At 38.8% G+C, this 16375-nt stretch overlaps 1 protein-coding gene across 1 annotated transcript; it reads left to right on the top strand.

Moving 5' to 3' along the window:
- Nucleotides 1–7819: 7819 nt before the first annotated feature.
- Nucleotides 7820–14515, top strand: LOC137287129 (cytochrome P450 2J6-like). The gene is made up of 4 exons (XM_067819274.1): nucleotides 7820–8333; nucleotides 10584–11108; nucleotides 11548–11988; nucleotides 12197–14515. The coding sequence occupies exons 1-4, from the start codon at nucleotides 8003–8005 to the stop codon at nucleotides 12373–12375; spliced, it is 1476 nt and encodes a 491-aa protein (XP_067675375.1). The 5' UTR covers nucleotides 7820–8002; the 3' UTR covers nucleotides 12376–14515.
- Nucleotides 14516–16375: the final 1860 nt, after the last annotated feature.

The raw sequence follows: 16375 nt of genomic DNA, 5'->3' as shown, positions 1-16375 counted from the left end.
AGTAAGTATCACACAAGTAAATGTGTTACTGTAAATGTCCTCGTCGGATAGGTCATTGTCACAAGATAAATATTCCCTTCCTTGGAGCAGACCTATGACTATTTTGATTTTCAGAAATCTTTTGACAAAGTTGGACGCATTGGTTTATGGAAAAGGTTACCAGCACAAGGTATTGATGGCATGTAAATTTGAATTGTTGTTAACGTGTACAATGCTATCCATTCATGTCTGTTTTCAAATTTTACTTACTCTCCACAATGGTATTCTCACTGTTTTTTAACAACCGCAACCGTTTTTACATTCTCAAATTTGACCCAGTCATTCTGTTAAGGCTAAGTCACTCGACGGAATGTTAGATATGTCCTTCGTGTTATTCGCGCTTCTTTTTGCTGACCACACAGTATTATTACCCTTGAACCACCAAATCTGGAAATGATTTGAGGCACTTACACTTTACAGTAAAACATGGAGTTTAGCCATCAACGCGAGCAAAACAAAAAAAATCGTTTTTGTACAAAAGTTCTGTACAAAAAGAGATATGAGTAAAATCATGCTAATGAATGGTGCAGACATCGAATATGTCAAAGATTATACGTATCTTGTAACCAATTTTTACGAACAATAATTCTTTTAACACCTCTATAAAAGCCCTTTCGGAATCTGCTACTAAGCCAATGTATATCGTTCTGCGAAAGGTCGCATATTTAACCTAAAATGCCTTCTGCATCTCTTTGATGCCATGGTTAAGCCAATTCCGCTATACGGCTGCAAAATCTGGGGTTTTGAAAACTAAATATATACAATCCGTTCATGTTTACTTCTTAACTTCTTACGCAAACTTCTTCCCGTTAACAGAAGCACGCTATTATATGTCATAAACGGAGAGCTTTGAAGACCACCCCTTATTAACTACAGTCAAATCTCGATGAGCCAAATCGCTGGAGACCAAGTAATAAATCCGACTAATCGATTATTCGAGACATAGGTATGTCTATGAGGGTGAAAAAAATGTTCAAATATTGAGCAACTCCTTTTATTCAGCACATCCTATCAAAACAGAGCTCACCAATACAACAGGTGACAGAAAAAGAAAACAAATAGTATACAAATATGGATACGTTTCAGTACTAGCGCAATGAAATATAAAATACATGTGCCTCCTAAAATCCATGAACAAAATCTACTGGCATTCGACAAATCATGCTGAAACAAAAAGGCGAATTCACTTATGGAAAGTCTGACACTATCAAATTCCGTATGGTATGTTTCTTGGTTAGACTCGTATCTGGTAAAGAACAAAAACAGTCAAAACTTTTATACCAAATCTTATGTACTGAAGCTTGTACAAACAAAAGCAACCAAAAATGGATAAAATCGGTGGAAACCGTTCTAATGAAACTGGCTATAGCTCCTACTGGCCAAGTCAATAGCTGTTTTCCCCCACTGAAATTAACACTATCATCTCCTCACAGTTACATAATATATGAACTCAGACATGGTATTCAAAGATTTCTAATTTATTCTAAGGACAGACAGACAGACAGACAGACAGATATCTTTATTCAGTATACCGGGCCATGGCCCATATTACAGAATAGATTATCAATATATATTTTTGTTCCATGCTGGTAAAAAGTGACTCTCTAGTGGTAATACACATTCAAAGTCTGGCAATTGTCCAGTACAAAGGGACACTATAAGTGTCTGACAAGTATCAACTGGATCTAAGTTGTAGAATAGTAACTGAAGTTTATGCACTTCTAATTTTACGTACCTTTTTCAAAAACTTAGCAATACTTATCAAAACGTTTACATCCTTACTTGACATAAGTCTTATAAAGGTTTCCCTACACGGGTTACTCATATAAATATAGTGTAAGCATTCATTTCTTGCATCTTTATAACGCTGACAGATCATCAAAAGATGGTATTCATCTTCAACTAATGACATGCCTTTGTCATGCCAATATGAACAAAGTCTATTACAGTAGGGTATATTATTATGCCTTTCCGTTTCAATTGCAAGTCTAAAATTATTACATCTGAACTGGCTTAAAACATGTTTGTAATGCCATGGAATGTCTAAAGATAAATATCTTTCAACATTCAACATTGTCTTAAATTGACAGTATATCTGACATTTGTTCAACAGTGAAACAGTATGGTGCCAATCTTGGTTCAAACAATCAGGCAATCTCTGCCTAAAGAGTGAGATAAACCCTTTTACATTTCCTATGTCTTGATTTATCCACAAAATACGAAAATCAAAATGAAATAAAATATTTCTGATATGGGATGCCCATGTAATTCTCCCTACATCATCAAGTGACTTAAGGATACTATAAGTTTGGTAAGGTATTCTGTTGTTACCCATCGTAATCAAATTACACCAGTATTTAACTGGCTTAAGCATGTAATTATACTGAAGGGGAACCCTGCCACATTCACCCAAGGCCATAACATTACATGTATATTTATTCAGCCTCAATACTCTCTTGCATTACTGTGTATGTACTTTTTCAACAATTTGTGACTACTGGACACCCCACAACTCTGCTCCATACGTAACTATAGGTAAAATCATTGTATCAAAAACTTTAAATACATCTATACAGGAGACTATTCCATATTTATACTGATAACCATAGAATGACATTAAGGCCTTATTTGCCTGAGATGCTATACAACTCTGAGCTCTAGTCCACGATATGGTAGGAGTAAACACAACACCAAGGTATCTATAGCTATTAACAACCTCTATTCTCTTCCCCTTATAGTACCATTTTTCACAGGACCTAAGAGGACCTCCATAATTTTAGTTTTATTTATGTTTACCTTCATTCCTGTCTCGTCACAAAACCTTTCCAAAACGTTTATTTTCCTTTGAAGCTGAGCAGCAGTATCACTAACACCGGCAATGTCATCCGCAAAAAATAATGCAACCACATTTGGGCACTCTTGGGACATGAAAAGACCATTTCCCCATTGCTCCTCAAGCATAACTGATAATTGATTTATGAAAATGATAAATATTATCTGACTTAAAATACAGCCTTGCCTAGTTCCAATATTACACTGAAAAAACTCTGTTATTCCACTGGGTGTTCTGGCAAAGGATGAAAGTGCTGAATACATTGAGATCATTAATTTCAGAAATCTACCTCTAACACCAATATCATATAAACTCTGGAACAATACACTATGATTTATACAATCAAATGCCTTCCTAAAATCAATGAATATACAATAGAATCTACCATTTTTCTTGGAGAGATACTTTTGGACCATTGCTTGTAAGGAAAATACTTGATCGACAGTTGAATGATTTGGTCTGAAACCAGCCTGTAAGTCTGAGATAATATTTTTCTTATCACACCAAGTTCTAAGCGCCTCTTATCTAAACCAGCAGCAAGGGTTTTACACAGAGTATCTATTAGTGAAATCCTTCTATAATTATCCACTTTTTATCTCCCGACTTGTATAATGGACAGATAATACTTTTACCCCATTGTGCTGGAAATATACCACATTCCAAAAGACTATTATAGATTTGTGTTAATAAGGGAACAATGTAGGTTTTAGTGCTTTTCAAAAGCTCACCTGGAATACCATCCTCCCCAGGTGATTTACCTTGTTTAAGATTTGCCAGACTCAGTAAAAGAAATGTTCAGTTCTTCTGGACCATCATCACTATATCTCCCCCATGATACGAACACAAAGCATCCTGTTCAAAGCAAAGATGAGATGTCTTATCTTTAACAGAGATAACATCGATACTGTCTCTAGAACCTACATGTAACAGTTTTTTAAAATGATTGAACCACTGGTATGCACTAATTCCTTTTGGCAGATCTATCGGAGTTCTATGTCTTTTCAGAATCTTCCAAAATGTTTTAGGATTCTTTCTGTTCTCCATAAGTAGTGACCTCTGTTGGGCGTGAAAAATGTCTCTTTTTGCTAAGAATAGGGACTTAAATGTATTCCATAGGCATCTGTAGCTACTAAAATCCATCCCGGACCACCTGCATCTATTCAGTGTCAAATGCTTCTTATGCTTGTAATACTCTAATTCCTCATCCCACCAAGGTGGCTGTTGGTGTTGGCGCCACGTGTTACTCTTCTATGACAAGAATAACTTACCCTCACACATAAAGCTGCTGATTGGTACAGTCTTGGAACACCAAGAACACATTGTACTACATCATCTTCCACAGATTTATATAAGGAGTCATATACTCATATGAACAGCTTTTGAAAATTAATCAGAAAGAGTGCCCCTGTTTTCCTCGTTCCATATATATTTATACCATGGCTCAACATTACAGGTGTCTGGACATATAACCGCATCAGTTCTTCCATTATCAGCATAATTATACCATGACAGGGTACATGAAAGTGGAAAATGGGAGGAGTCATCTCGTTCTAAAATCCTAAAGTCATTGAAGTACTGAAACAAATCACTGGAAGCTATACAATAGTCTACTAAGCTTGAACCATTATGAGTTACACATGTCATATTACCTGCAAGATCATTGAAGAGTCTGCCATTTAAGGTGTGCACACCAAAAATACAACATAAATTTGCAAGTTTAATACCATAATTATTATAGTGCTTATTATCTCCTGTATTCCTCGGAATATCAAAATAATCAGATGGGTAGTCATCGCAATCTTGTAATATATGCGTCAAATTGTCACCTGGTATGTAGTCTAAAAACTCCCTCATTCTAGCATTAAAATCCCCTGCTAACAACACATGATGATTATCATAGGTCTGCATAATCAACTCCATGTACCCGGATAGTCGTGTCATTCCATCTGTATCCACGATGTCATATACTGGGGAGGATTCTGAGGGAATGTACACAAACATCAATATCATGTCACGATCAAGTCCTAACTTTGAGGTTTTTATAAGTAAAACAATTGCATCTGCAAAATTATCGAACACACGACTAACATAACCACCACTGACATGGTATCTTTTTACGAAAGCAGACACACCACCACTGTACCTACCCACTGTTTTCACTTTAACACGAACACAGTTGTACACATGATAGCCTTCTAAAAAATCCCTAAACTCCTCAGTATGCCGTACGAATGTTTCGCACAGACCTATCACATCATATAGCATACATAGGTTTTTAAAGTCTGAGAATTCATTATTTACATGTTTCCTCAGTCCTTCTACATTCCAGCATAGAATAGAGAGGCCAGGGCCCTATCTTACTTGTTTGTGTCGGCATCACCATAATCACGATGAGTATCCAGAGTGCCCTCCCCTGTTTGTCCACTTGTCGATGAAAACATGACCGGTTGTCGGTCAGCTGATTTCTCGGTTCCACCTTTGTTCGTACTCTTGAGGATGCCAGTATTGTCAATCACTGTCCTTGTAAGGGTACTGTTGCATCATGTACTCAAATCTGAACTTGTCTTTGGAAAATAACTCACATATATCCCTTTCTCCTTGGCTCTATGGTTTGGCTCTCCTTCTCTATGGTTATAACTTCCTGCCATTGTTTGCCTGTAGAAGTAGGTTGGTGGAGCAAAATTTCCGCCAAAAAAAATTTGTAACCTCTGCGACATGCCCTTTCTTCTATCCATTATAACTATTATGTTTAAAAAGCTCTCTGTGTGTGGGCGTGTGTGTGTGTGTGTGCGTGCGTACGCCTGTGTAAAACCACCAACTGGCTTACATTTAAACAATTCGTTAAATCTTAAAACACTAAACACTGATTTTTTAACAGTATATATAAAGAAAGAAAGTGATGACAATATATATAGTAGTATTAAGGTTGTGCTACTTTGACCAGGATTCTTTGAACTTGTAACAATCGTTTGAAAGCATGAAAGGAGAAAGGGGTAGTGTGCGATGTGTCTCACTGACGTATACGGCAAACGTTCGAAGAATGTTACTGTATAGATGTAATAATAGAAATACGGGTTGTGTATAAGAAGTACCCTAAGTCTGATAGCCAGAGAGATTATTGTGAAAGATCCCAGTATGTATCATCATTAAAGGACCAAGATACAAATACATGATATTTATCTATACGCTATGCCTCTTTTATAGATACAGGACATCGTTGTTACAGGTAGGCAAACACTTTCTTCCATGGGTGTCTGCCGGTTTCACGATACATACATATGTATTCATATTACTGAGAAAAGTAACGAGGCAAGTTCTCCATTACACATATGATTGTATAGATACCCAGCTAGAAGTGATAGAGTTGAAACAAATTATCATGACATACTGTAATCTGCAGTAGTAATGCCATACCTAGCATCGTATTTATTACTCTCTTACATAAGATGAAATATCACAGGGTTGTCACGGTAACGACAATTTGGCATACTAGGTATTGCCTTAATATTTAATCTGCAATTCGAATTTAAATAAGTTTTGACGTGAGCATGTTGAGAGAACAGAAATGTAAAGTGAAGTATTGTGATCGAACTTATAGGCTTTTGTAAACGCGAGTTTGAAGCCATCTGCAAAAAACTTGTCATGATACATCTGCTAATCCATGGTACGATTTCGACCATATCATGAACATGTGTTTGTCAGTCATAATCAAATAGTGATGTTACAGGGCATCAATGTAGCGTCATCAACACACGCACATGCACACGAATTGCAATAGACCCCTAAACCACTGATTCACCGTCACCTGGAGACACAAGCGATTGAGAGTATATATACCGAGGGGTACAAGAATTAAATGGATGCTCATGTTGTTATACTTGTGAATTATGTGTAAGCATTTGTTATAGCCTCGGGGCAATTGTATTTTTTTTATCATTTTCAAGCAAATGTTCGTTAACCACGAGCGTACCTCATCATTCCTTGATACAGCTGAAGAAATTTACTTTGGAACATTCAAGACTGAACCCAGTTTCGCCATACATCCATCAGTTTTATGTTAGTGACATGATCTGCACACTGATAATTTAAAACAGATATATATATAAATAATAACGATTAGCAATGTTTACCCAGTTTAGTTTTCCATTTATTTAGCAATTTTCAGTTTCGATTTCATGTAGACTGTACGACGATACATCTAACAGTTTCTCTCAGTTACAGAAGAGGATTGAGACAATAAGTTTCGTACTCTCGCAGATAATAAGTACACATTGTATTCCATGATGTTGGGATGCCTAAATGATTAACATAATTATATAATGATGTATACCAAATCAGACACTCGTCAGCAAAATTAAAAATGAAAACTCAAGAACAACACATATGCTGTCAGGTAGTAAGCTTTCAATACATAGTAAAACTGCTTAGTTATGTAACCAGTTGCAATCTCTACAGATTCTTCCCCAAGGATGAAATGAAAATAGGTGTACGGTATATTCCGTCGGGTAACTGAAATTTGAGTAAAACATCCGTATGGGATAACATCTGTATTCCGAATCAAAAAGGAGTCATATCACGTGCTTGCAGGTTTTCACATTTACAGCAGTAATTTACACCGGGAATCATTACTACATTGTGACCATCTTTTTTGAAAGTAAGGATATTACCTACTCATCAGAAAGGCTTATCAGGATCCTAATACCGATCCACCACCACCCCAACGCCACCACCACCCCACCCTCGGCCTACTACATCACACACACGCACGCACGCATGCACACACGTGTGTTCTTTACTTTAGCAAAAATGTGTGTAAATCTGAGAACCAGGTGATACGTAGATTTCAAAAGTTGCTCATATGGCCTCCGGATGACATGTATATTTCCCAACGTTACTAAATGTGGTTAATATTTTCATTTTGTGTGGTGTCTCTTGAGTCTGTGAGACAGACCTTGGCCTTTTGTGCACATGTGCACGACATGATCACATCGTGACTCGTTCACTCAGTAAGCATTGACAACCTGGGTTTCTAAATCAGTCAGTTGTGGGAATGTGACACTCGACAGTCGCAGTAAGTCTCGCTCTCTCGTGTCAGGTTTTAGAGAGATTGGATATTAACGTACAATCATCATGTGGGATTTTGAAGTTACAACAGTTGCCTTATTTCTGGTCGTGGTGCTGGTAGTGTTATGGCTGTCAATGCGGCGGGCACCTGGACTTCCCCCAGGTCCGCCTCTCCTTCCGTTCCTGGGGAACGCCCTCTCCATGCAGTCTGATTCTCGGGTCTTGTTTAAGAACCTCCGACAGAAGTATGGCGACATTTTCAGTCTGTATGTCTTCCACAAGCCTGTCATCGTCCTCAATGGCTACAACGTCCTTAAAGAAGCCATAGTCAAGGACGCAGACGTCTTCTCCGACAGAGGACACTCGTTTCTGACTGATTTCTACTCCAAAGGAAAAGGTGCGTTCTGTTTATATTTTAGCAAAACTGAAGGTGTTTCACAGTGAATCTAATCAGTGAATCAGGCTCCTGATCAGACGAGGACATGGAATACATGACAGCCACGACAGTCATAATGACTGTTAATTTTGTCGATGATTTTCATTGCTGAAAGCATGCCAATACATTGTAAGCAGAATGTGTGTGGTTCATGATACGATGTTAGTTGTCATTTACCTTATTGCACAGCGTTGTCCACATAAACACTTACACACACGCTTATGAAAGTGAAAATTTTGTGTACACGAACACAAACAACGTGCATTCAATTTTGACACGAACATTGTGACCGTGAATACTACTCCGAATAATGTCCTATGTTCAAGGGCATTAAGATGAAGTGACATTACAGGTCAGTCCATATTTGTTATGTTGTTGATCTTTCCCTGGCATCATCTTCTATGGACGGGCATTATCATCCATATACATGAAGTTAAGACCCGTTTACAGATCGATTTACACCGATCAGGGTATGTATGAAGAATGCAGCACATTCTTTCGCAAATAAAAAGGAAACCTTATGGATGTTCGTTCTGCACATATCACGACAAAAGGAAAATAAAACCCTTCTGAGACTAAATACGTTTATTACATTCTTAGGTCACTGCACAAGTAGTTGCCTTAAACTGTGACATTCTCCACAAGAGAATAAAGATAATCAATGCAACTGTAACCTCAGTGTGCATACAACTGCATGAAAACGTCACACTAAATCACCGAAGCCAAGTTTTCAGGGTTGATTTGAAACCAGAAATGTACTCACAAAATGGCCTTTTCCGTACCTCCACATTGACAGTATAAAGTTCAGCTGTGTTAAATTCAACTTAGCAAGACTTTATATAGCACATTTTAGAACTAAATGCATGCTTTTCATGTGTATAACTCAGGAGCTTTGTTTCCACATTAAGGAGGTGCGTTTGGGAGATTTGTTTCCAGATTAAGGTTAATATAAACCACAAATAACCTTGAGAAAAAAAAGCAAGAAACGTGACAACATTCCTGCCACATATTTTCTATGGGTGACTGTGTTCGGGTGATAAAATCAGATAAATCAAATTTACAGTCGCAAAAGGTTATGTATTCTTTGAATGTTTGCCCATCACTGACATGTAGGCAAAATCGCTATGAAAGATTGATATAGATGTTACACTGAAAATACTCGTTGCTTTATTTGTTTGTAAGCAGGATATTTCCATACTATCATAAACGTTTCGCACGTGCACAACATAAACAGCTAGCAGCAACATACAGCTTACCCATGTTACACTCGGACAGGACTAAACAGCTGACCCATATCATGCCTTTGTGGCACCGTACAGTTGTCACAGGTCATCACTATACAGCTAACCCTGTCATACTTTGGCTGCACTGTACACCTGACCCATGTCATACCCTTTGTGGCAACACGTAGCTGACCCATGTCATACCTTTCTGGCACCGCACAATTGACTCGTGCCATTCTTTGGTAGACCTGTACAACTGATCAGTGGCATACATTGGCACCGCTATATTGCTGATCCACATACCTTGGCAGCACTGTACAGCTCACCCATGTTATACCCAGGTGCCACTATAAAGCTGATCCACATACCTTGGTGGCACAGTACAAATGGCGTACATACAAAGAACCACAAATACCACAGCTTGCATGTATGCACCATTCACCATGGTGGAAGCCAATTTTATGATGTTTCACAATGAAGAGTTTGGGAGATGTATGTGCAAAATATAAAGGTCTGAAACAACAAATAAATGTGAATAAATTAACAAATGTATTCTGAACTAATTACAGAGTAATAAAACGGTATAAAACAAATTCATTACAACTATAACATAATAGCAACATTGTGGCAACAAAGATAGTGATGATAAGATTCACATCGCTGCAACAGTGCTGGATCATTCAAAACAGGCCAAGGCTGAGTAGGCAGGGTGAAACGCGATAACTCCTGGCCTTGAAACGTGAAATGTGAGGTGAACAAAGACCAGATTCAGACCCCGTATAGATGAAAAGTTTCCTCCAATTCTTCAGAACCTTTCTCGATAGTCTTGTCGCCCAGTCTCAATAGAGAAACCGCGGTCTCCACGGCCCTGAACTGATTCATAGCACAAACACCTTGATTCAAATATTACAGCTAAATTTCAACAAGCACGACCACAATTGTGCAACGTCATAGAGCTGAATTCTATTTCACTCTATTTTTCAAACAGGAATAGTCGGAACTTCTGGGGACTTGTGGCATGAACAGAGGCGTTTTACTCTCAACACTCTGCGAGCGTTTGGGGCTGGAAGAACTATCATGGAGGACAAAATACACGAGGAAATTGCACACTTTGTGTTAGCCGTGGAGGAAAAGAAAGGACAGGGTTTCAATATAGAACGTCTTGTGCAGAACGCCGTGTCAAATGTCATCTGTTCCATTGTCTTTGGCAAACGTTTTGAATATACCGACCCTGTCTTCGTCAGGTTTCTGAAAGCAATGGATGAACTTTTTAAGAATAGCGCAATATCTGGAATACTCAGCGTTTTTCCTGCTGTGCGATATTTGCCTGGTGACCCATTCAAGTTCAGGAAAACAGTGGACAGCATAGATATGGTGGAAAATCTAATGATTAAACCTTCCATTAAGGATCACTTGAAGGATCATGATGAGGAAAATCGGGACGACTTCATCCATGTTTACTTGAAGGAGATTCAACGTCGCCAACAGAAACAAGAAACAACGACATTAGATTGTAAGTGACATTAGGTTTAGATTTAGATATTAGATTATTATCTGCAGATGTTCTTGGGATGTGCATTATTTATTTCCACGACAGAGATGTTTGATTTTGAATAGTTTTTTTTCTTTATTTGTTCAAACCTGTAACTAGTACTTCATTTTGGCTTCACGCTGTACAATCCGTATTATTTTACTCATATTGTTAAAGCATGACTTTGCTTTGGCTATTGTTTTTAACTCTGATGAAGAATTTTGTTGGTTCAGTAAACATTTGACAGACTGAGGAAGTTGAACTTTCTTTTGGAATCTACACTGAATCTACACAGAGCGAAGTAAAGGCATGGTTGATTCTGTCACAACATTTTCGCATTTCAACATGTTTTTCGTCGGCATGTAATTGTTGTGTTCGCGGTGATATGGGGGGCATTTGAGCTTATCATTCGTGTTGGCAGTGGAGAATCTGGCGAAGACTGTTGATGATCTGTTCACTGGGGGCTCTGAGACAACGTCCACCACAATACGTTGGGCGCTGGTCTACTTCCTGAACTACCCGGATGTACAAGAGAAGTGCTTCCAGGAGATTCTGGAAAACGTCGGTCAGAGCAGACCACCATCCATGAAAGACAAGACGAACCTTCCTTACGTAGAGGCCACCATTATGGAAACCTTGAGATACGGTAATATTCTTCCTGTTACTATCCCTCACACAGTTCCACACGATGTACAGTTCCGAGGATACACCTTCCCGAAAGGGATCTCAGTCGTATTGAACCTTGATTCAGTCCTCCAAGACAAGGATGTATGGGGAGACCCACAAAACTTTCGGCCGGACCGTTTTCTTGATGGTGAAGGCAAGATTCAGAAGAGAGAGGAATTTATCCCATTTTCTTTGGGTGAGTTATTTACATACGCACGCACCTATACGCTCGGCATCATATAGTAAGCAATAGACCTGTTAACACATGTGCACATACACACGCACACACGTACAGACACGCACACACTCACACACACATGTGTGTGTGTGTGTGTATATGTGTGTGTATATAATATATGCATGCATATATTATACGAAGTGAACTTTTGTTTTCATATTTCAAGGTCGAAGGGTTTGCCTGGGGGAGTCAATGGCCCGGATGGAGCTCTTCCTCTTCCTCACCACCATGATTCAGAAGTTCAAGTTCGTCCCAGTGAAAGGGGAAAAGCCTCCACTGGAAGGAATAATGGGGTTATCACTCGCGCCATGTGAATTCCAACTGAAAGCTATTCCCCGAAAGTAATACTGTTCGGATCACCACGGTGACTGAAGTTGTATTGACTGTTGTTATACAAAATGACGCGAATGGCTCACCCTCTTAGTCATTTCATGAAATGACTGAATTATTTCGGTCATTCCACGAAATGACTGATTTCACAATCTGTAAGCATAGATACACCACTAACACACACACACACACACACACACACACACACACACACACACACACACACACACACACACACACACACACGCAAAGAAAAATACTTCTTCTGGTTCTTAATTCCACTTCTTAATTACGCTCCAGTACATCGCAATACGTATTCACCAATCGATTAGGGCGCCCTATATCGTTGTTAACTGCCTTGTCTAAGATTATTAGTACATGTATCACTAACAAACTGAAAGCTGTACTTGACCATCTGATACTTGAAATTCAAACAGGCTTCAGCCCTGTCAGATGTATAAGCAAAAAAATTTCTCGCCACATCTATTTTTGTTTGGAGCGGAGATCGTGGATATCGCGAGTCGTGAAAATGTTAATATTAAGGGTATTATTTTGATTTGCAAGGAATATAAACTAGGCCAATATGCTGATGACAACCAGTTCTTTTTGGATGGCTCCGATGTCAGCCTGAAGACTGGATATTCTTTTATTGCATGTCTGGACTAAAAATAAACACAGGCAAGACAAAGGTCCCGTGGATTCGAGCTGTGGCTAACAGTAAAGATATAATATGTAGTGAATTTGGCCTGGACTGGCGCTCAGGGTACTTGAGATTTTTGGTATCGTTTTAAATGCTGATCTGAATGACCTTATGGTTATTAACACCCGGAGAAGGCCAAAAGTTTTATCGAAAATCCTTGGGAATTGGCGAGAAAGAAACATTACTGATAAGACTTCTATCTACTTCAGTACACATTTTACATCGCTTTCTAATCCTCCCTAAAGTTTCCTGGATGGTACTGAAAACATGTTGTTCAGTCTTATCTGGAGTGGTAAACCTGATAAGATTAAGAGGATGAACATGAACAAGGATTACAGGGAAGGAGGAAATAGGATGATTGATTTAAAATCCCTTATTGCTGCATTGTAACAAGGCGCTATTAAGAGGTATATTAACAACGACGTTAATAACCCTTTCAATGTTCTTGTTCATCTGCTTGAGTCTGGCTCAGACATTGATCAGTTCTGCACTGTGGACAACCCATGTTGGAAAGGTGTTCTTCTATAATGAAAGAGAAACAGAAGTCTATTCATAACTGATCAGAATGATCTGTCTCAGATATTCCTTGAGAACCTTTGTCTAAGGGTTCCCTGAGAACCTTTGTCTAAGACTTTTTTTTATTCATCCTTTTACCTTAAAAGTTGGTTCGAGTATGGAATAACTGAAGTAAAGGACCTCTGTAATTCTGACGGTCTACCTTCTTCTAATGAGTTCAAGAACCGATATTCAGTTAGTATGGTCAGTTCTATTAATGAGAACCAAAATCCGGGTCGTGACGCAGTGTATGGTCATATTATGCCTCCAAAGGTTGTAGAATGTTCTGTGACAAATTTATTAAATCATGTGAATTACCTGATGTGTGTAGGATGACACTGCCTTGTTACAAATTATAGGAAATGCTCTAATGGTCTATGCTCCGACTTTCTAAAAATGGCCCAATAGATTTATTTCACACGTTGAAAATCTACAGTTCTCTTATCCAATAAATAACCAGTTCCAACATGCAAACCCATGAGTTTGCTGCTGGAGGTCTACTCTCTGTGGCCAGTGTATAACCAGCATTACCCATGGAGTTTGCTGCTGGAATCATGCACTCCCTGGTTTTCTGTATCTGAATTATCTTTGTAGCTGATGTGTAACCAGCTCGAACGTGCATGTAACCCATGGAGTTCGAGTCGTGCATTCCCTGACTTTGTATACCTATAGTTTCACGCTTGCCAGTTTGTAACCAGCTCCAGCATGGAGTCGTGCACTCCATAGCTTATTATACCTATCTAAGATAAATAAAAAAGGTACCTGGTACATTATTCAAGTGCTAGAGATCCATTCAAACCAACTGGTTGAGATTGTTTCCCCAGAAAGTACCCTTGTTGTTGTTTCATTACCAATAAGCAACTATTGATGCCTTTGAAATAAAGTTGATACCACCCAATACTTAAGAGTCTGGGTTATTATGCAATGATAGCATGAACACACTGGAAGAAATTGTGTCAACTATAAAACAGGTGAACATAGATACCTGCGGTCTGTTCTGAACAACAAATTCATCAGGACATCTCGCATCTTCTTGCAGGCATTAAATCAGAGACATGCGACTACATGCGGCTGATACCACAATGCGGTGTCCAGTTTGCTTTGTTTAACAGTATTTGGAAATCGTTTTGAAAGTAGTGATCCTCTGCTTGTCAGACTTATGGCCTTCCGGATGACAGTTTCGGCCAAGGTCGTAGACGTTTTACCTTTCTTACCTTCATATTCCCCATGATGTTCAGTTCCGTGGATCCACCTTCCCTAAATGTGTCTTTATCATAGTCAACAAAACGAACATGTTTGGGGGGTTCGGAAAACTTCAGAACTGTTCCAGACTGTTTCCCTGATAAAGAGGGAAAATAACCAAGAAAGAATTCGCTGTGTTTTCTCTCTGTGAGTGTAGGTAATAGACATTCGTTTCTAACAAAACAGTTTAAGTTCTTGAGAAAATAAACTGTTAGGAAAGAGTGTTGGTATATTTGCAAAGTTAATTATAACACTAAATACAGCCTCCCATTCGTACAGAAATTAGCTGGTTGATCAGATCAGTATTTCGCTTGATGAACCAATGACCCGCATGCTGCTCTTCGCATTGTTTACTGGTATGGTTTACACGTTCAAGATAATACGTAAGTCAAGTCGGAAAGTTCTAGTCGACATCTTCTCATTTTTGTGTCCTTTAGGCACAGTAAACCTTCCAGAAAATGTCCCATCATGAAAGGTCTCCAACGATCAAATCTGTCACATTTGTACAAAAGCACTAATTGCTACTGAAATTCATTATTTTATGGGTACGTCAACAATTTCGTCTCCCATATACACAGCTATGGTGTAGTATTAACCAACATACACTGACACATATTTCAGCTTTGAGAAAGTAAAGGGACAACGGATTCAGTTTCCGCACTTTTTGTCAAGGAGTTTCACCTACGTAAGCCCGCTCTACAAAATTTATCTATCAAAAGAATTATGTTATAAAGCCATTATTTAAAACAAACCCTGGAAAAAGAACTGTCACGGTTTTCATGGCGACCAAGAAAAAAAGTGAAAAAAGTAGGGGAGCCTGAACTTTGAAGTCTGGTAGAAAGAAAACAAATTAAGGAACGTTACAATGACATTCATCTTGTGATTGCAGCATCATTTCACGTTATCACCACACGCACGCACAATGCATGGGAAGCACGTGCACAACGTAGGAGCCTCCTACACGTGCATGGGGTGTCATTATGAATCTGGACACTTTACATGGCAGGTCGAGAAATCACTGTAGACCATGTTTTTCGATAATTTTCTTGCATCTGTGCATGGCCAGGGTTTTCAGGATCAGATCACACACTACTGACTTAAAATTGTACACCTGAAATTTTCATGCCATACTCCAATCACCTACCAAGGGGGATAACTGAACGAACAGCTTTGCTTTGAATGAAATTCATGTGGTGATGCATTCTCAAAACGTCCATTTTTATTGTATCAACATTGATTCAATCACATATATCTCCCAATTTCTACAATCGTACATTGAAAGTACAGTTCCTCTACGTTTTTGAAGAGAATATGCTTATGGTCTAACACTGATGACACGAGCGTGGACAAGCGGGGTAAAAGACTGGCGGCACTCTCGGGTAAATAATATACGCGGTCATGCACAAATTGTATCACATCATGGGAAACAGCTTCAACCACTCAGCGATATGCCGACACTCGCCTCGTATTACACACCTGCTCTAGTTCAGAAACATCGCGAGTTGACCTTCGTGGTGT

Source organism: Haliotis asinina, chromosome 6, assembly GCF_037392515.1.
Source record: "Haliotis asinina isolate JCU_RB_2024 chromosome 6, JCU_Hal_asi_v2, whole genome shotgun sequence".
Classification (NCBI taxonomy): Eukaryota; Metazoa; Mollusca; class Gastropoda; order Lepetellida; family Haliotidae; genus Haliotis; species Haliotis asinina.
Note: the sequence above shows the minus strand (reverse complement) of the source record. Positions and strands in the feature narration are given on the sequence as shown.